The 20,082-nt window shown below is 46.8% G+C and overlaps 2 protein-coding genes across 4 annotated transcripts in view; one reads left to right on the plus strand and one right to left on the minus strand.

Moving 5' to 3' along the window:
• The window catches only part of LOC139049719 (MAP kinase-interacting serine/threonine-protein kinase 1-like), a 124,467-nt gene extending 107,274 nt beyond the window's left edge, over nt 1–17,193 (minus strand). The window contains exon 1 of the mRNA XM_070525472.1: nt 17,044–17,193. Within this exon, the coding sequence (XP_070381573.1) occupies nt 17,044–17,067 (24 nt within the window). The 5' untranslated portion in view covers nt 17,068–17,193. The remainder of the gene's footprint in view (nt 1–17,043) is intronic.
• The window catches only part of LOC139049718 (uncharacterized), a 61,459-nt gene continuing 57,790 nt past the window's right edge, over nt 16,414–20,082 (plus strand). Inside the window, exon 1 of one of the 3 annotated variants that reach the window (XM_070525471.1) lies at nt 16,414–16,571. Coding sequence is in view for 1 of the 3 variants with exons in the window: in XM_070525469.1 (XP_070381570.1) it covers nt 17,755–17,772 (18 nt within the window). In the remaining 2 variants the exon portion in view is untranslated. The other 2 variants (XM_070525469.1, XM_070525470.1) reach the window with 2 other exon arrangements.

The following is a 20,082-nucleotide window of genomic DNA, read 5'->3' on the forward strand; positions in this document are numbered from 1 at the left end:
TTGTATCGTGGCCACGGTGATCTTTTATTATTTTTGTAGAGAGCGCTTCAGAAAAATTCATTTTCCGGTTTTCATGGTACCTTTGTTTATACCTGTACACCCGGCGACAAAATATTACGGACCATGAAATCTAAGAAACAGCTGAATATCTCCGCAACCTCACAACGCAATCTGGTATTTGCATTTTTGACCTCGACTAGAATATGCTAACAACGTTGTCGTGGGCAGTTTTACTGGTTACTGCTACAGGCTGCTCGGGAATTGAACGTTTTCGGAGAACCCGTGGTCCATTTTATTCTGTCCGCGACTGTACGTAACCATTTCATTCGGATTGTTTATATTTATTGTTAGACATTTCTCCTCCTTGACGCTTGGTGGTCGCACACCTGCGTAACCACCTCCACTCTTCCTGTCACGTGCCTCTTTACGTCACGCCCCTCCACCGCTTTCCCTTCCCCGCTCCGTCGTTCCCACTTTCCTATACGCTCCAGCTGCCCTGGCGAAGACTAACTTCTCCGCATCACCAAATGCCTAGTTTTGAGCTGCATAACGCAGTCGCGCAAAAACACTTTCAAGGACACACATCCTGCGCAGGTACTAGGATAGAACCAGCCACACTTTTGATTTACTGCCATAGGCATCGGCCCATACTACAAACCCGGGTAACAACACCGACGACCCAGTTTATCTATCGGATCAAAAGGTGAAGGAAAATAAAGGCATTCAATAATAAAGGAAACGGTTCTCATGCGAACCACAAATACTCGATCTGTAAGAATATGTATAGGATCTGATTGCAATGCCCGCGTTACGCTCTTAAAAGGTCGTTGTAGTTACTATATATACACCTAGTTGTCACATCATTCACTATACCTTGGCATAACTACAGTTGGTAACTTAGACCTAGGTAGTAACAGTGCTGGCTAAGCAAGATAGTCACTCTTACTAATAGGCCTCAGCTTCCGATTCCGAACGCGGTTGGCACGTACCACCGGGTATACGTGTTTCTGGATGCATGTCACAAACCCGAGTAACAACGCCGAAGACGCAGTTTATGTGTACAGCGCTACCGGATCAAAAAGGCGAAAGGAAATGCAGGCACTCAATAGCAAGTGAAACGGCTCCCACAGCAACCACAAATACGCGAGCTGTAAAGGATGATGTATAGGACTTGATTACAATGGCCGCGTTATACGCGAAGGAGTCATAAAGGCGCCTTTTGTAGTGCGCACAAAGGAAGCAGAACTTCCTGCAGTCCCGAGAACGGGTCATGTTGAAAATTCTGTTGTCCATACGAAGGCGCCAGCTGCACGAAGTTTTTCGACGCAGTCAGGTGTTGTGCAACTCTGGCAAGCACAAATTATGTGATCCGGAAACGAACTGTTTGCACTGTATATGCCGCTGTACTATATAGATACGGCTTGAATCACAAGAGCCGGAGTTCGCTCGCCCCCTCCCCTCCTCCTCCCTCACCTTGAGCAAATACGATGCGTTGGCCTACAAACAAGAAAAGCAGTAAGGAAACCGCCCCTGTTCGCATGGTCCAAGTGTAGCGTAATTTGCAAGGCTACAGTTTCATTGTTACGCTTCCCGTGCTGCCACTCTCCTCTGCGATGCCCTCGGACCATGTGACCATGTGGGCAATAAACAAACAAACAAACAAACAAACAAACAAACAAACAAACAAACAAACAAACAAACAAATAAATAAACGTAACATGAATTCACGCGTGTATATTTAACACCGTTTTGAGCGCCAACAGGCCTAAGTGTTACTTATGTGACAAAGATTAAAGAAATACATAGATATGGTTGATGCTTTTTTCAGCTTAATTGGTCATGAGAAGAGTTGGGATTTCCGGGACATGTCCCGGTTTCGAGAAATGTTCCTGTGCTGGTGTCAACTATACGTCCACATATGCATCTACCAAACTGCTTGCACCTGGTCTTCAGAAACTTTGTTGGCCCGAAATGTCTCAAATTTACATTGCCTGTCCCGGACCATTACAGATCGTCACGGTTGTCTAATTCTTTTTTTTTTGTAATACTGTTTCCAGATATTTAAACTTGCTTGCACTCAATTTACCATACAACTTTAGGCAATATTTTCGCCTTATCAGGGAGCACTACAGTGGTTTTCTCTACCTACACTGTAAATAATAAACGTAAAAGAAGAAAACAATGAAAACACGGAAAATTTATCGTTTTACTACAGAAAACTTATTTCAATGGCATAAACCGATAATTTCAATTAAAAAATGTTTTGTTTTTCCGTTTATGGTGAAAGACAGTTTTCTTTTTACCAGAAATTTGTCATCAATACTGTGAGGGAAATGAGATTTGCTCGTACCTTTACTATCCTCAATTAACATTTGTGTGCAATTTCTCCAGCCACGCAAGTATAGGGAGATAGATCTCGTATGCGAGGGCCTAGAGGTCTTAGTTTCCGTATAATATACAGCTGCGATCTGAGCGAGTTCATGAGGTTCAGAGCATGACTATACATACTCGTACAGTTGATACTTGGATGTGTCTCGTAGTACCGGCTGTCTGGGCGATAGATGTCCTGTCAGGTGGTCACATATATGTTCCACGTATAGCGCGCTTATTTGCACATGTATAATCTGTCACAGCCGCAGCTCAACATTTGACTATCTCGCATCTCGTACTTCATGAAAGCTGCAGTCGTGCGGGGAGTAAAAGTTACTTTCCTAATAAAACAAACTTTTCTGTAAAATTACAGGAAAATAGGCTAACAGAATACAACAGAAAACATATGCTACCAAAATTGTCACTTTTTTTTTTAATGGCAGTAATGCGATGTCTACGGCACTCGAATCACTTTTGCTGTAAAGTATCCTTTCATTCCTCTAAAATTGCAAGACTTGTAAAAGTACCACATTTATTTCATGCACATTCGGGTGTCATGCGGTTCTTGCCGCAGTGGTTCATGACGGGTGTGCGTCCGCTTTCAGAAAGCTGCCATTTAAAAGCGAAAAGTTAACGTTATCGCAACAACATATACCTGTATAGCTTCATTTTCATTCCAGGCACTCGCTTAAGAAACGTGAGATGTTTGGCGCAATTCCATCTGACTAGTGCCTCCGGGCCGCGCAATAGTTTGTGTCTTGTGTGCATCTGTAGTGTGCTGCACGTTCTATAATACTAGGGTGCGAAGCCATTCAAGAGCTACCGATGGGGCTGGCTATCAAGTCCCACAAATGTTGCATACGCTCAGTCCATGCCAGGAACAAAATTAGCCCACTTGTTTGGGTCCCTTTCATACACCTTAGCTCTTTCCCTACGAGCATTGCATGTGATTCTAATGTGCAGGCACAAATACGCGGCTTCGAGAACCTATGGATTTATACCGGAGCGCAGCTTTTGTTCACCAGCCAACTTTTAAAGAATATGTTAAAGGAACAGACACAGGTTGAGCGAGCAGCCGCATGAGATGTTAACACATTTTTTTAAATGGAGAATAAAGCAACATGTGTTTTGGTGGTCAGAGCCTGATAAACCTGTTGAATAATAATAATAATAATAATAATAATAATAATAATAATAATAATAATAATAATAATAATAATAATAATAAAACGTATTACAGTGGCTCATTCACTGTCCCGGAACGTGTCCAGATTACATGGTGTTGTATGTGCAAATTTTGTCCAGGTTTTTGTAACGTTCTTCTCCAGGTTTTGCAAACTATAGTCGTAACCCGAAAGTGAAACGTGTATTTCAAAAAAGCAGTGGCAGCTTCGTTCTACATTCACAAATGCAAGTCCATAGATGCGGACAGCTTTTCTTTTTAATTAGTTTCGCTAGACGGATGAAGCAACGGCAGCGATAGCAAGCACGCGAGGTCTGTAGAGCTGCGCAGCGTAAACATCACCCCGGAGGCTACCAGGCGTCATAGCTAGCGACAGTGGGTGCGTACGTGGCCAAACTGCGTAGTTAAAGGGACACTAAAGCGAAACAATACATCAGTTCAGTTTAGCATTGTTTGAGAACCCTGCAGGCAGCCATTAAAAGAAATAGTTTGATTATTAGATGAGAAAATGAAGGCTTCAGTGTCAGTATTTGAATTTCGCGCCGAAACCTCGACACCGGTACGTCAGCGCGACGTCAGGGATTCCAAAGTATGTTTTCGCATTTGGGCCGCTTTGGCTGAATAAAGGTTTCCGAAACTTGCCATGTTTAATACTTGGTTCCCTTAGAACACAATGTAGTCAATCTGTACCGCTATATATATTTAGTAGGCCCTAGAAAATGCCATCAAAATCCAAGACGTCACAGCCCCCAGGTGCGGGAACTTAAGTAGGCGTCGCCACCCGTATTTCGTTCTTGCGCTTTTTCTGGCTTACCAAACGTCTTATCGTTGTAAGAGTGGTGTTTTTGGTGTTGTAGAACGGTAATTTACTGATGCAGAAAGAAATCATTTTTCACTTTTGTGTCCCTTTAAGGAGCTCCAGCGGCAGAGCTCCACCATATTTAAAAACTTTAGGCATTATTTCTGCTCTCCCAAAACAAAAGTTAAGAGGGTTTAACGTGACTGTAAGAAGGCTAACTTTCAAGCCATTGACAATGAATTATCGTCATTTATTAACCCTTTTTTTATTGTTTTTGATAAATGTTCGGTGTAGTCTAACTGTGATATATATGTAGACCAGGGACGCCTATTAACTGAAAAGTGCATGCATAGTCATGCCATCCTTTGTAATCCGCAAACACCTTGTTACAACATATATCATACGCCTATATAACAGAAAATGAACAAAAAGCTCACCTATCATTTAGCTAAATCATCTGCAAGTAAAACACGTTGGGAATCTGCTGCCAGTCAAAAGAATATGAAAAACACCGAACTACCTGACCCGCACGAAAAACTGAACACACACACACACACACAGACACACACACACACACACACACACACACACACACACACACACACTCAAGCGCGGGCTTGTAAATGTATATAAAGCGCGAAATAAAACCAGGGCAAAAAAGACACTGGACGAGCACTGACTGTCAACAAAATACATTTATTCTGCGTATACAAAAATAAATGCCCAAGAAACAGAGGGAGGGGGCTTCCCCTTCTCTCTCTCCACCCTTCCCTGTTTCTTGGGCCCATGTATTTGGGTCTGCGCATGCGCAGTACCATCGCCCCCACTTGCGTACACGCAAGCCGATTGCGTCCCCTATTCCAAAACTCTCTATTACATGTCCCATGAGGCAGAAAATCCGGTGTGATGAAGCACCGAAATATGGCGGACGGCGCAAAGAGCAAAAAACACGTCAGGAAATGCTCGGATTGACGTCACATTTTTTTAGAGAAGTTCCCGCAAACAACGTAAATTAATGCCTTTGAAAATAAAAATTTGGTGAGTTTCGGTCCGGGTGGGAACAGAACCAGGGCCTACGAGGTGCGAGACGAGGACGCCTGCCCGATGCCACGGCGACTGCACGGTTCTGGCTGACTAAAGGTGTGCCTAGTGCTTACGTCATCGCAAACGTCACGTCGCAGCCATCTGGCTGAGCAAACGTGTGAGCTAGTGCGCATGCGTCGTTGGGCACGCGACGGCGCAGCCAATGGGGAGGAGGTGACGTCATCAGCGTCTTGTTTTAACTCAGGAGTAATGCAGAAGATATAGTAAATGATATAAAAACGTTATTTTGTTGTCATTACGGGTAATTAATGTGAATTAAGTTGAATTACAGTGAAGTAAAGTGAATTAAGGTTAGAACAAATTAGGGTAAGGTTACTAAAGATGGAGTAAAGTGAATTAAGGTGAAGTGAATCAAGTTGAACTAAAGTGGATTAAAATCACGTAAGTATATACTTAAGTGACTGTCAATATTTTATTTACAAGTTTACCTATGTTCACACAGAGTAAGGTTACAGTAAGGGGGTAATTTAGCATTTATACACCAAAATATTGCGCGTGATTGAATATTATGTCAAAAGTACAAGGCATGCAATGGGCTATATACAGAAATCCTCATAACACAAATTTACAGACACACATACAAAAGAGCAGCCAAGTACAGACACGAACACAACAAGACAGACACAAATACAAAACAGCAGTCAAGTACACGCATGAAGTTAACAATGAGAATATTGCTACAACTCTTACAAGGTTTCGCTGTCCTGCGAAACGTTCATCGCCACAAGCGAGCGCTTATGCATAAAAATATTGCACGTAATAATGCGTGCGTGATGTAAAATGTCATATAAAAGTATAAGGCACTAACTGTACAGAAATCCTTATAACACAAACTTACAAGCAGAAACACAAGTACAGACATGAATACAAAAGACAGAAACAAATACAAATAACAGACAAGTACACACATGAACTGAATAACGAGCACATTGCTACAACTCATACACGGTTTCGCACATCAGCGAAAAGTTCGCCGCCACATGCAGCTTAAATGACGTCACGGGAGGGAGTCGATTCCAATAACTTGTGCTACGGGGAAAGTACGATTTCTTGAAAGTAAGCGTACGGGACGGAATGTCTTCTTATCTTAAGGATATTATCAAGTCGGCGTGAGATACACGAGGGCGGCTTAAGATATAAGCCGCCATTATTTAGTGCAGTGCGATCGAAGTACACGTTTCTTTAAAAACTAATTCGAGAAAAAGGGCAACGCGATGCAGGCGTCGCCTAGCCATGGAAGGGAGTTCTTTAATGCATTAACGCTGCTTTGAAACGTATTTGTTCGTAACGAAAAGTGCAGCTCAGTTCTTTATGGCCTCAAGAGTGCGTATAAGGTTCTGTGTGTGCGTATTCCCTGCGATTGAGGTATATTCCAATACAGAACGGATAGTGGTTACATATAGAACTTCCTTAATGTATTGTGGAAAAGTTAAGCATGCGTCCTGTTTTAGATGTTACGGAATATATGTGGGAGCTGTACGATAAATTGCTCGAAAAGTTACACTGAAATACTTAGCTTCGGTCACTCGAGCAATCGCTGACTACTTCAAGGGATACTGTACTTCGGATGGACTGCGTCTGCGCGAGGAAGGTATGCATGTGCTTACATTTGGCAACTAGACCTACATGGGGCGGTTCGTTACACAGTACTTTCCAGTAAGGCCCGCCTGTTCTTTCGCGCTCATTTCTGCGGGAAGGTCTTCACGTTAACTGTGTGAGATTTGGTGCAATCAGATCATATATCTTGCGTAAGTACAAATAATACCGGCAAACAGACACTCCGAGGGAGCATCTGACATTAAACCAAAGCCGGCGGCGCAGGATCTCCTGGGCACTCAAGGGACAGCGAGGGGGTCAAAGCTGAAACCAGAGCGGTCCGTGGGTTGGGGCCATAGGGTTGCGCACAGGGAGGCGTTCCCATGCACGAGCGTTGGTCCGCTATATCCATGAACTATGGAGGCGTCGGTGAGCCCCCAACCCATGGACCAGTCGTGGTTACGACCTCGGTGTCTCCGTTGCCCCTCTGCCGATATGGAGGGGCCGCCAAAAGTGTGCCAAATAATGACACGTTGTTTATTACACAACGTATAGCAGTGCAAACTCTCACTTCCCTCGCGGTCTGGCAAAGGAGACTTTAGACCTCATGTGTTCTCCTGAGGCGTCCGTTTGGCGACATCTTTATTTGCGCATGCTCGATGCTCTCATAGGACCAAACCGAACGGTAAAAGTAAATTCCTTCCCGACGAAAGAAGCGCGAGAAAAAAGAGGCGGGCCCTCCTGAAACGCACTGTAAATAAATACACTTACTGTACCCTATAGGAACAGTGATGTATGCCAAACGAGAAAAAAACTAAGTATCTATTAGTAGGCTACGTTGTCGCATAAGCTTAATTTTTTTTATTTACGCAGGACTGGTGCGGCACCCTTACCTACGTGCCCTATCTGTAAGTACGATGAGACCGTAAGACATTTTTCTAATTTCTTGTAGGCAGTCTCACCCGAAACGCAGTCAGACGCAGACTTCCTCGACAGGCGAAGCATCGATTGCGATAGCAAATTTATACGAAGTAAGGGTAGTAGTGTTATCAACCGTATAAACTAGTAGACATTTGCTTCATTAACTATAAATTAACAAGCACGGTGTTATGCGCGAATAGGGAAACAAACACATCTCCCTCAATGAGAGTGGACGTTGACGACAGTCAAAAGAGTGGTATCAGCAGCGGATAGCCCTTCGTGCTGTCTCTCGCTTTAACACGAAGCGGCGAGAACACAACGCACACGAAGCTATCAGCCCTTGGCGCACCTAGACACTGTACTCAACACAGATCGCTTTCAATATAAGGCCCGTGCGGCCACACGGCTAACTGTACTCATCTCAACACGGGGATCGTGCGGTCGCACTCAGCCGCGCCATACGCAGCCGCCGGAGTAGAACCGCCCCCCTCTCTCCATCCGGTGCTTTGCGCACGGCGGAAGACGGCGCGCTTCGCCGCTGGAATAGAAGCGCCCCTCCCCCCCTTTACGGTGCTTTGCGCATGGCGGAAGACGACGCGCTTCGCCGCCGGAGTAGAACCGCCCCCTCCCCTTTCGGTGCTTTGCGCACGGCGCAAGACGGCGCGCTTCGCCGCTGGAGTAGAACCCCCCCCCCTTTTCGGTGCTTTGAGCATGGCGGAAGACGACGCGCTTCGCCGCTGGAGTAGAACCCCCCCCTTTTTACGGTGCTTTGCGCACGGCGGAAGACGGCGCGCTTCCTCCCTCCCTTGCACGCGTGAGATCAAGTTGCCGTCCTCGGCTCACCCTCGCAAGCTTTCACTCGCACCTACAGCTACGGCGCGCGGCCAACCTGCTATATATAGCACGTCGACTTTATACGAATTGCGAAGACGCCAGCGGCATAAATGCGCCTTAAAGGGACACTAAAGGGAAACATGATTTCTTCTGCATCAGTAAATTACCGTTCTACAGTACTAGAAACACCACGCTTACAACAATAAGACGTTTGGTAAGCCAGAAAAAGCGCAAAAACGAAATACGGGTGGCGACGCATACTTAAGTTCCCGCGCCTGGGGGCTGTGAGGTTTTGGATTTTGATGGCATCTTCTAGGGCCTACCAAATATATATAGCGGTACAAATTGACTACATTGTGTTCTAAAGGAACCAAATATTAAACATGGCAAGTTTCGGGAAGCTTTATTCAGCCAACGCGGCCCAAATGCGAAAACATACTTTGGAATCCCTGACGTCCCGCTGACGTACAGGCGCTGGGGTTTCGGCGCGAAATTCAAATACTGATACTTGGAACGTCATTTTCTCGTCTAATAATCGAACTATCTTTTCGAAATGACTGCCTGCAGGGTTCTCAAACGATGCTGCATTAGTCTATACTTATTTATTGTTTCGCTTTAGTGTCCCTTTAATGTCGACATAATTGCGATCCCAATAAAAAGGAGCCTTGGAAAAAACCACTCCGCCTTCTTGGATCAGATTTCACTGGTCAAAAGTCACTACTATTGGGTGCCTAGAGCTACTCTTGGGCACCGCAACGGGAAGGTTAGCGTAGTAATCCAATTTTTTTTCGTTTAGAGATCTAAATTAGAAATTCAAACATTTAAGCTTTATTTTCTTTCAACCAAATTGAAATCGAATTGTTTTACATTTGTGGTTCTCGTGTAATTATTACATTCCACGAAATCAGTCTCGTCAATCTCTTTCGATTTTAAGTTATAAAATTTTGTTCTGCTATTTTGTATTTTGACCTACGCGGCTCTTGGCCAACGCCCCGGAGTGGGCACGTGTAAATGTAATTCCTTAAAAATTAAATTATGGGGTTTTTACGTGCCAAAACCACGATCTGGTTATGAGGCACGCCGTAGCGGGACACTCCGGAAATTTGGACCACCTGAGGTTCTTTTATCTGCACCTAAATCTAAGAACACAGGTGCTTTCGCATTTCGCTCCCATCGAAATGCAGCCGCCGTGGCCGGGATCCGATCCCGCGACCTCGTGCTTAGCAGCCCAACACCATAGCCACTACGCAACGGCGGCGGGTGCAAGTATTTCAAAAGGTAAACTTCGATACTACAGAAGCGCTCCCTCGCTATACTTGATAGGCTGGTTAGGATGGATATAGTTGGGCGTGTTGGTTGAGCATGATCTGAAATTAAGGCGCTAAAACGACGGTGGACGAAGGAGGAACACACCAACACACACAAGGCGCCACTCCGAACAATATTAAATCGTTGTTAAACAATGGCGCCACTTCCAACAATGTTTAATCATTTAATAACTTCGATTGCGCTCCTAGTATAAATCGGTGGCGTTTTCCCGATTAAACATTGCTGCAAGTGGCGCCGTGTGTATGTGTGTGTGTGTGTATATGTGTATGTGTGTATGTATGTGTATATGTGTATGTATGTGTATGTGTGCGCGTGTGTGCGTGTGTGTGCGCGCGTGTGTGTGCGTGTGCGTGTGTGTTCATATTCTGCAGCACAATTGCACACCATTCACACAAAACCTTCTGTTGTTCCTGATGAAAAACACTTCCATCGCATGCCTTAAATTGCTATGACTATACATACTTATATTCGTGGACTATACTTAGTCCACCAGTGTTTGACAGCGCTTTTCGTTCCTAAATATTACGGGGTTCTTACGAGCCAAAATCAACATGATTATGAGACACGCCGTAGTGGATGCCTCCGAAAATTTGGACCACCCGGGGGTCTTTAACGTGCACCTAAATCAAAGCACAGGCGTGTTTTCTCATTTCTCATCGAGCGCGAAAAGCCTGCTGGCGGAAAGCATGGCATGCTCACGTGACGCATTTCTCTAGTGCGTAAACAAAAATTTTGGGCAAGCAAAATGGGAAGGAAACGAAAGCTTTCCAGTACGTAAATTTAGGAGTTTAGTGATCTTGAAGGGTCAACGTCATCTGAAGGAGTCATTGTTTGCAAGTTTTCTCCTGTGAGAATTAGCGCTGCCAACGGCAAGGGCCCCTTGAGAATTGTGGAGCGTCTAGAATCGCAACGCCTCGTCCAGCTGAAGAAGTCTACACAGATGTGTTTTTTTTAACTGTTGGTGCTCTGAATTCATGACTATGTAAGAGTGTACGTAGCATGCTCCGTACAGCCTGACACCGTTTCTCCGTTTATTGTGCACGCTTTCTTCTATGCCAGATGTCTTAACATACTTCACATGGTCGCAATCCAATTTGTTCCACCGTCTTGTTATTCCTATCCCTTAGGCAACTCGTCACAGCAAAGCTCGCTGGAGGAATGCATCACACAGACCCGATCCAACAGACAAGACGCGGACGACATCCCGCCCGCGCGCTCTGTCATGCTGGGATTCCACTGCACCAGGCTGATGGACCTCTTGGCAGCCTCTTTCGAATCAAGCATCCGCCGGCATGTACGTTGCCAGGTAGTGATCAACTATATCGGAATAACCTACATGAGCTCAGTGCGAAATACGTTGCGACGATAAGCACTTCGATGAAAGACCGCCCCACTTCCATCACCATCGACGAGTCGCTGAACTCCGCGAACGACCGGCAGTGGTGGTGCTTTCAACCTTCTATACGACGACGAGCTTCCTGGACGTAGGACCTTCATGATAGATCATGCTAGACTTGCACGTAGTTGAGCAGTGTAACGTATCAGTTGGCATGTTGATACAACCCACTCTTCAGAAGGTTGGAAAGGCCTAAGCCGACGTAGCTGTGTTGTGCTCCGATTAAGCTTCCTACATGCAGAAGCTTCACAAGGACTTGCAACTCTCCAGATCCGATTTCAACGCACTTCATTTCAAGGACCCGTGCCGCCTACGCAACAACTTTATGGAAGATGCAATTAAGACGACCTCATGTGAGGTAGTTCACGATTTTGTTGCGCACTTTCCTGCCCTGTTGAAGTCGTCGTGGGCTCTGCGCCGTAAGTATGGTCTTGTGTGCGTGGCCACGGGCATGACAATCAAGTCGCTGAAGGCTGTATGTCCGTCTAGGTAGTTCTCTTTCTATAAATCCCTGGAAGATGTTCTGGGCTATTGGAGTGCCATTTTGTCCTTCTTGAGGGGCGACGATGTCAAGGGAAACAAGTGTGAGAAGCTCAAAGCTCTTGTTTCATTGCCTGAAGTTGTGCAAGACTTGCTGATTAAGCTGGTCCTTAAGACGAATTCGTGTGATGTACATTAATTATTTTTAAATTAATTAATCATTAAGGAACTTGAGTACACCAGAAACCTGGTACACCAGGTTTACCCCATATTGGGGGTTCGTTTGCACGCGCTCCTCAGTCAATGGCGTGACTCACCTGAGATTTTCACATCAGATGTCGCAAGTGTCTCCTTGACGAGAATGACCGCTCAACGACTGTCGCAGACCTTCATGGATACTATACACTGCCGTCGCTGAAAAGTGGAGGCAGACAGTTGAGAGGAACCTTTGCGATGCACTCCAGTGCACCAGTGAATCGTTTTGGTACAGTGCTCGAACTGTGAATCCGAATGTGAAGCATGGGCTACTGCACGCGTTCGAAACGTATGCGCCATTTTTTAAGATAGTGTTTCTTGAAGCTGAAGACATGTGAGCCAGCTTATGAGTGATTATGCGAACTATAAGAGCTATGAAATCAGTAACATTGTCGAATCCCTGTCTTTATGGAACTTCCTGCTCTCCGTGTTTCTAGCGCGAACGTTGAAAGGGTAGTTTTCAAAGCTGAGAATCATCAATCGAAAGGAGCGCGCTTCTGTTAGTTACAGCAACCTCGTAAAGTGTACTTGCGTTTATAACAACAAACTTTAAGGTTGCGATAAGCACAAACGTAGGTGTTTTGTATTCAAGTATTTGTGCTTGTGCGCATATGTGTGTGTGCGTTCAAGCCTTCCCTGCAAAGAACTAAAATACGCTTCGTGTGTTATGTTTTCGGTTTCAGATATCATTTCATCCAAGATTTCGGAGTGTTGAGAATAATGCAAAATTAAACTCTGAATTTCGGAGCGTTGGGGATTTACGAGAAATAAACTCCGATAAACTCCGAATTTCCGCCAAAATAATAAACTCCGAAAAAACACCCTCCGAATTTCAAGAAAAATAAACTGCAAAAAACGGAGACCTAATCAGTGGCGTAGCAAAAGGGGGGGGGGGGGGGGCGTGGGCCCCGGGTGCAAGGGGCCAGTGGGAAGGGGGGTTGTCATATACGCCTGAAGACACCCTTTGCGCCGGCTACACCTGGGGGGGGGGGGAAGGGAGGTGACAGAAGACCTATGGGCCCCGGGTGCCAGACGACCTAGCTACGCCACTGGACCTAATTCCAGGGCCATGTGGTCCCGGGGCTGGGGACGCGGTTGTGTCTCGCGGTTGAGCGGACAGTGCGGTCTGAGACCTAGGAGACAACCGACCGAACTCCCAAGTGCCCGGCCGGAGCAAATGACTGCCCAGAGGCCTTTGCTCAGTTGCGTTCATCAAGAATGTGTACTCGCTTTCATTGTTGACAGATATACTCGCAGTGCAACCTCTGGTGTCTGTCTGCAGTCAAATTCAGTTCGCATTATTCACATCCACGAAATTTAGACTCGCAATACCGAAGCAAGAGAATATGGCATCGGCTCAAAGAGAGCCGACAACGACAAATTACCTAAAACGCCAAGAAAGAAGACCCCGGCGGTGGACGAAAGAAGAACAGCTTACTGCATGGCGTGGAATGTAACTACAGTAAAAGCTCGTTAATTCGAACCGCAAGGGGAAGCCGCTTCAGTTCGAATTAACGAAAGTTCGAACTAACGAAAGTGAAGGAGAGCAACAGTACACTGCGATTTGGAAGCAGTAGGGCATGTCAGAAATTTGGCGAGTCAGAAAGTGATGCCGTGTGCCGCGGGCACACGCCATCTTCGAGTCGAAGCTCTGGGTCCGACTGTGCCACACCACCGATGTCCAATGAAACGAACGTTAGCCGGGGCTTAACACCATCACAATGAATCGCGACGGCCGATTCCTCCTAAGCTGAAAACAGAGGCGCACAACCGATGAAGACTGCCGAGACAAAGACGCTGAACATGTGAAGGTGGCGAAGGCCCTGATTAGTTGGTTCTTGATTGCAAGCGCAGCTGCGGCGTACTTGATTCGCTGTGTTTTGGCGCTTGCCGTGCCATCTCCGCACAGCATTAGCAGCTGTACAAGATTTGCGAAGCCTCCGAGATTCGCAGCGGGCAAGAAGTCTCGGAGGTTACGTAGAACGGAGAGGCGGCAGCCGCCGCTGCCTTCTGGCTGACCCCGCGTCGGTTAGATTTTTTTTCCGATTTTGCCTTCTCTCGCCGTTCTCTCCGTTTCGGAGGCAATACAGCCTTGTTTGTAGGCAGTAGGCGCGTTTCTCTGGACGTGGGCCAGGCGAGCGTAGTTCGAATTATCCGTGAGGGAACCTTCTCGTGTTCGAATTAACGGACTTCTTTATACATAGACTTCTGTGGAGCTTGGCCGGACCAAATCGTACAGTTCGAATTATCCATAAATTCGAATTATTGAAGTTCGAATTAACGAGCTTTCACTGTATACCGGAATAAATATTCCTGCTGATTGGGTCTGCGACTATTCGATACTTACTAAGTATCCTAAGTGCTCGTTCACTTCCACTCAAATTTAAAACTCAGTGGCGCATTTTGCCGAATCACTGCTGTTGTAAATAACTTAATTTTTTTTTATCTCCCTCAGCTTAAGCTACTGAGCGGACGAGATTTTTTTCAGATACTATTTTCTCACCAGTTTTCCCACGAGCGCTCTCACTCAGCGTGCTCTGCCTACCTAGCTCTTTCACTGCCACAGAAAGTTGTGTGCAGCCAATTTATACACGCAAGGGCGCTGTTTTGAAAGCTCGCCATAGGAGCTGGTAAAATTAAGAGGTACATCGTGTCGGGTGGTTACTAGCAACCTACTTAAGCTTGTAGCTTGTACGTGTGATACCTTGGGTAATTATGTCACTATAGATTCACTAGCAAAAAAATAAAAGAAGAGCAACTATGTGGCACCCCTTCTGCAGCATAAACTTCGGACGTTGGGCCTTCACGACCGCCAAAGGGAAGCCAGCTTGCAAGAAGCAATTTTTTTGTTAGAGAAGCTCAAAATCGGAATCAAAAAGGCAGTTGCTCATTCGGATTCACTCCAACAACTATGCTATGCGAGACAACAGCCCAGCAGATAGTCCCCCTTGGTGACAAGCTCGGCAGATAGGTCAGTGGCCGAAAAAAAAAAAAAACCCCTCAGGGATACCGCAGGTGACATCAGATTATCGAGGGTGGACGCGTGGAGCCGTCAGACACCGCAAGATCACACAGCTCGCACTATAATGGATGCTGTAGGCCGTTATTCTGATTGTGCCACGGAGCAGTGACTCGCATGCAAACTCTTAGACTATCGTCGTAGGGCCGATGTAGCAGCATAGCAACCGACCAAGCCACATAACCGAGCGATCGAGTGACTAGCGCTGTGCACGGGCTCGGGCCGGCCAGAAAGCCCGGACCCGGCCCGGCTCGCGGGCCGGGCTCGGGCCATTTGGAGATTCTCTTACTCGGGCTTGGGCCGGGCCGGGCTTTCTATGTCTCGAACGGACGGGTCGGGCTCTCCGACCTCGACTGCGTACCTTAATTATGCGAAAGCATGCTTTCGCATAAGGTAAATCTGTATATATTCACGATTTTGTCATATGGAATGATAGAGTTCAACATTATAAGGTCATTTAAATAAACTGATTTTCCTGATATTGGTTCTTTTTGTGTCGGCGTCGCCTCATTGCAGGTCGGGCTGGGCCTTAACCAGGCCTATGGCCGAGCTGGGCGAACTCAGGCTTCTTTAGCGTCGGGCCGGACCTGTGGCAGTGTAGGGTGTAGAAACCGGGCCGGACTCGGGCTCAGAATTGCGGCCCGTGCACAGCTCTACGAGTGACAAAAGGTCGCACTATCCAGCCCCCACGTGACCACAAACTGTGCCTGTCATCACGATAGAGTATTCCCCTGGAAAACGAAACCGAAACTCGATGTAAAAAAAAGCTGTTATATTAAATTTACGGCGCTCTGAGGCTTGTCACTATATTTTTTTATGCTTGATATATCTAGGACCATGTCTAGGACTTTCATTTAACGCAGAAAATGAGTACCCAGAGCGTAGTCAGAAGACCTGTGCTGGCCACCACAGTTTACGCGACCGTTTCTGCAAAGTGGGGAGAAAAAGAAAAACCACATTTTACCAATATTACAAGAAAAGGTAAGCTTTCGCATACGGCTTTATGCGCTACGTCTGAAATTGTCAAAGTACCACTTCATGAGAACAAATTTTCGTAGCAGACTACGACACGGTTTCGGTTTCCCGGAAGGCGCTGATACTTGTTTTCGTTCTGCACGTCCAGAAGATGGAACTACTCTTTCGTATCAGTGAATACGCAGCTATTCTTGTACATCGACACAAACTTTGTGAGGCTTGCACGCAGTTTTAAAAACAGCGCTCGGAGCCGGAGTAAACAGCTTTCGCTGGGCGCAACGGGGCGCAACTAGAGTCACTGGGCGCAACCGCATGGCACGCAACCTGTGGGAGAAACACCGCTACGTTGTACCCGTACACCAGCGCACAGGTAAGTTCTGCGCAGTTTGCTAAACGACGTCGCGAGCGGCAGTTTCAACAACGACGAAGGCAGCAAATACGCTGGTATGAAACAAAAACACGTATTCAAGACAGACGTGCGTAAACGTGATATGCTATATTACCAGTTGACAGCGGCTTGCCAGGTTTCATGCCCCTACCCGCAATGTAACAAATAACGCTAGAAGAATAAGTGCATGCAACGTTAAACGCTTGCGTATCACTTACAAAGGCATGTACCGAGCTAATGGGGCAAGGAGATCGCAATAACCTTGTTTACGCCCCTAGGTGTGAGGCGCTGACCATGTGATACGGAACGCTGAGCATTGCTCAGGAAAGGGCTGTATTTCTAGCAAAATTAAACATTCTAAAACTAAGCGTGCATGCACTTCAACTAATTTAGCGTTAAATATTCATATGCAGTACACTTCATAGAGTGACAAGCCGCAAATACTTTCACGTACCTCATCTAAATCACCGCAATCCATGCTTCCCGTGCCGACCGACCGGCAACATTCCGAGAGTCATCGCTGCCGAAGATAGACCACCTAGCGAGCACTATGAACATCGAGTGCCTGTCTACGAGCTTACCAGGTGGCAGCAGCTTATGGGCTTTTCCCCGTCAGCGCACCCCGCCACTGCAAGCATGCTGCAAGGTTCAATGGTGCACTGCATCTCGGGGACTCGAAGCTTTAGGTGCAATGCACAGTTAATTGGTGCAGGAGGTGGAGAGAAACTTCGCTGAATCGAATAAACCTTTGGCTGTGAATGGTCTGCGAACTGATGCGAACGCTAAAATTCGATGCGTCTGCATAAGCTGCATAAATCTCACGCCCCAAAGCCCTCCGAACTAAAACAACTGAACGCAAACTATAAAAATAAAGCAGGTTGTACAATGATATAGAAGAAACACTTATGTGCTTCACTTATTATTCACTTATTCAGCTTTTTAGATTATTTTTGTACAGCTATGCGGCGCTAAAACTGCATGGCGCGAAAGTGACGTCTACGTGATGACATCCAATCAGAATCGCCAATATTCGCGCGAAAGCGGCGGGCGATGCGGCGTCGGGGTCGTCCCCGGCCGCCGTTGGTGTCTGGTGCGCCGTCCTACTGGTCCTTCGCGTCGAATCAGTGGACGCAGATGACATCAGTGGAGACGTGGTAATCTCGCTATGCGTCCTGGACCCGAGGTATGTTCTCTTAGCAGTGCACAGATTCGCTACATGACGCTGCTGTGGTCACTACTAACTGTAGTGTTGTAATCTCTTGCAACCGCGACGCGGAGGCAACCATATAGTTTCGGAACTGCAGGACTCCTTTGAGTGCCCACGTCGCGCCCGGTAAGTCACTATATTAGATGTCATGAATGAGCTGATGTCTCAGGAAATGTTGCTACAGATGTATAGTCACTGCCTGCTGCGGCGCTTCTGGGCGCATTTTTGCACGTGCAACATAGTAACGTGTTTGGGACTGCGTGACACAACGCCGGTGTTATTTACCTTCTGGATATACGGTGCTCAAAGCGACGCGCGTGGCTTATCAGTGCCTGAACGCTCTCTGAGAGAGAGATAGAGAGAGAGAACAACGTTATTGAAAATGCCTGCAGAATCGGTTAGGCTCCCTCCACGTAGGGAGGACAAGCTTTTACCGCGACGCGGCCACTACGCTCACTCCCGTAAAAAGCTAGGCGACAACCAGCAGGAAGTGCGCTGGCCGCAGCTGTCAGTTATTTGTGGTTCACATATTAGTGATTAGTGCGCGTCCCGGAAGCAAAGCGGTGAAATTGCTGGAGGCGGTCGGTCTGGGGAGGCTATCAAATAAAGAGATTACAGAGGTTAAGGCCACATGACATGTACTATCGTGAGCAATATGAGCGGGAACACGTAAACGCGTGTCAAATGGCCTCAAAACCGAGTTAACCCCCTGATAAGGGGCGTCTGGCATCTCCACTAACCGCACGCGGTGTCTCGGTCACATTGATACTTCAGAGCACTGATTACCGATATGTACATAATACACAGGGTCTACTCGGTTGCAGCTGGTAAATTTCCCCACTTCTGCAAGTCTGCAGTTGTCTTTCAAGACTTGATCTAGGCATTTATTTGGTCTACTTGGTCCGGCACACTAAGAACCTCACTAGTGCAGTTGAGGTTCCCAGTGCTTTCAAGACTGCTTTCGTTTATCTGGCCATGAAACGGGTTCCCACAATGAAACTATGGGCAGCACGAATCTTTCACTTGTCATTGCCAGAACTCTTCACACCAGCATTGTGGCAGCGAGTGCACGTGGTCATCGAGTGCTCATTGTCACCGAGTGAGACATGCTTATATTTGCCTGTGTGTGTGTGACACCATGCTTGTCATTGGCATATCTACTGGTGTGTCTGTGTGGGTGGGAAGTATGCCCCTCCCCTCAAACTTGTGAAAGCGGGTACTGTACTGACAAATCCAACAAAGCAACAGCTGATGCCAAGTTTTCTCGCAGAATAGCACTTGCAAAAGTATGATTTCTTTATTGCGTATCCCCTGCTTGAGCAGCTAAGATTGTCTTTCTGCCGCCGCCGCCACGTGCTGCAGGAGATTATACTCGGCCAGCCACACTAAGCACTTAAAGGGCCCCTGAAACGGTTCGCACAAATTTTGTAGACGCGTAGGGTACAGCTTAAGTAGAACATTCGCACCACAATTTAAGTGAAGCGTTACGTATTAATGGAGCTACAAGCGATTATAAGTTACCCTCCTCCCCAGCCTTGCTTTTCCTCCTCAACTCGTCCGCCGAGCGAGCGGGGCTAAGCTCTGCCTTCACTGGTCCTGCGTCACGATGTGACGTCACATCGTCCACTTCCGGGTGTTTTGGAGCCCGCCCCCGCCCGCGCGAAACCTCTCCGCTAGCTGCTTGGCTGTCGACCACAAGCGAGAGCTATCGAAGCAGCGTGCGTTGCGCGCATTCTGTCGTAGCGCCGAACGTCTCTGGTATTCCGTTAACCACAGGCAAGCTGGTCATTTCGGCAAATGACTGGAGGCATAAACTCAAGCTGATGACGGAACTTTGGCGTAGACGTACATGAGCGGCCTGATCGGTCTGCACGGTCCAGACACTTGTTGGCGCAGCGCTTAACCAGTCCAACAAAGCGCTAATATTGCTCTAACGAAGTGTAAAACATTTTAAACATTTATAAAAACGTGTTGATGATTACACTCCTCCGAAAAGTACGCACCAGCAGCAAAGAAGGAAACGCTTCGTTGCTGCTACTGTGTATGGTTGAGCTCTATGCCACCAGGTGGCTGCACCATGCAGACCATTCACATTTGCCTTTCTGCTCATTTCGGCTCATCCCGTTACGGCACAGTCAAGCGGCCAAATCCTGTCCCCTTGCGCTTACGTTTGCCCTAATACGGGACTCTCGAAACGCTATTGCGTTAGTAATTTTCTGGTGTAAAGTGACGGCCACAAACACGCAAAATCTTGGCGTCTATCGGATAGCGGCAGTCCGATGCGCA

This window comes from Dermacentor albipictus, chromosome 9, assembly GCF_038994185.2.
Source record: "Dermacentor albipictus isolate Rhodes 1998 colony chromosome 9, USDA_Dalb.pri_finalv2, whole genome shotgun sequence".
NCBI classification, from domain to species: Eukaryota; Metazoa; Arthropoda; class Arachnida; order Ixodida; family Ixodidae; genus Dermacentor; species Dermacentor albipictus.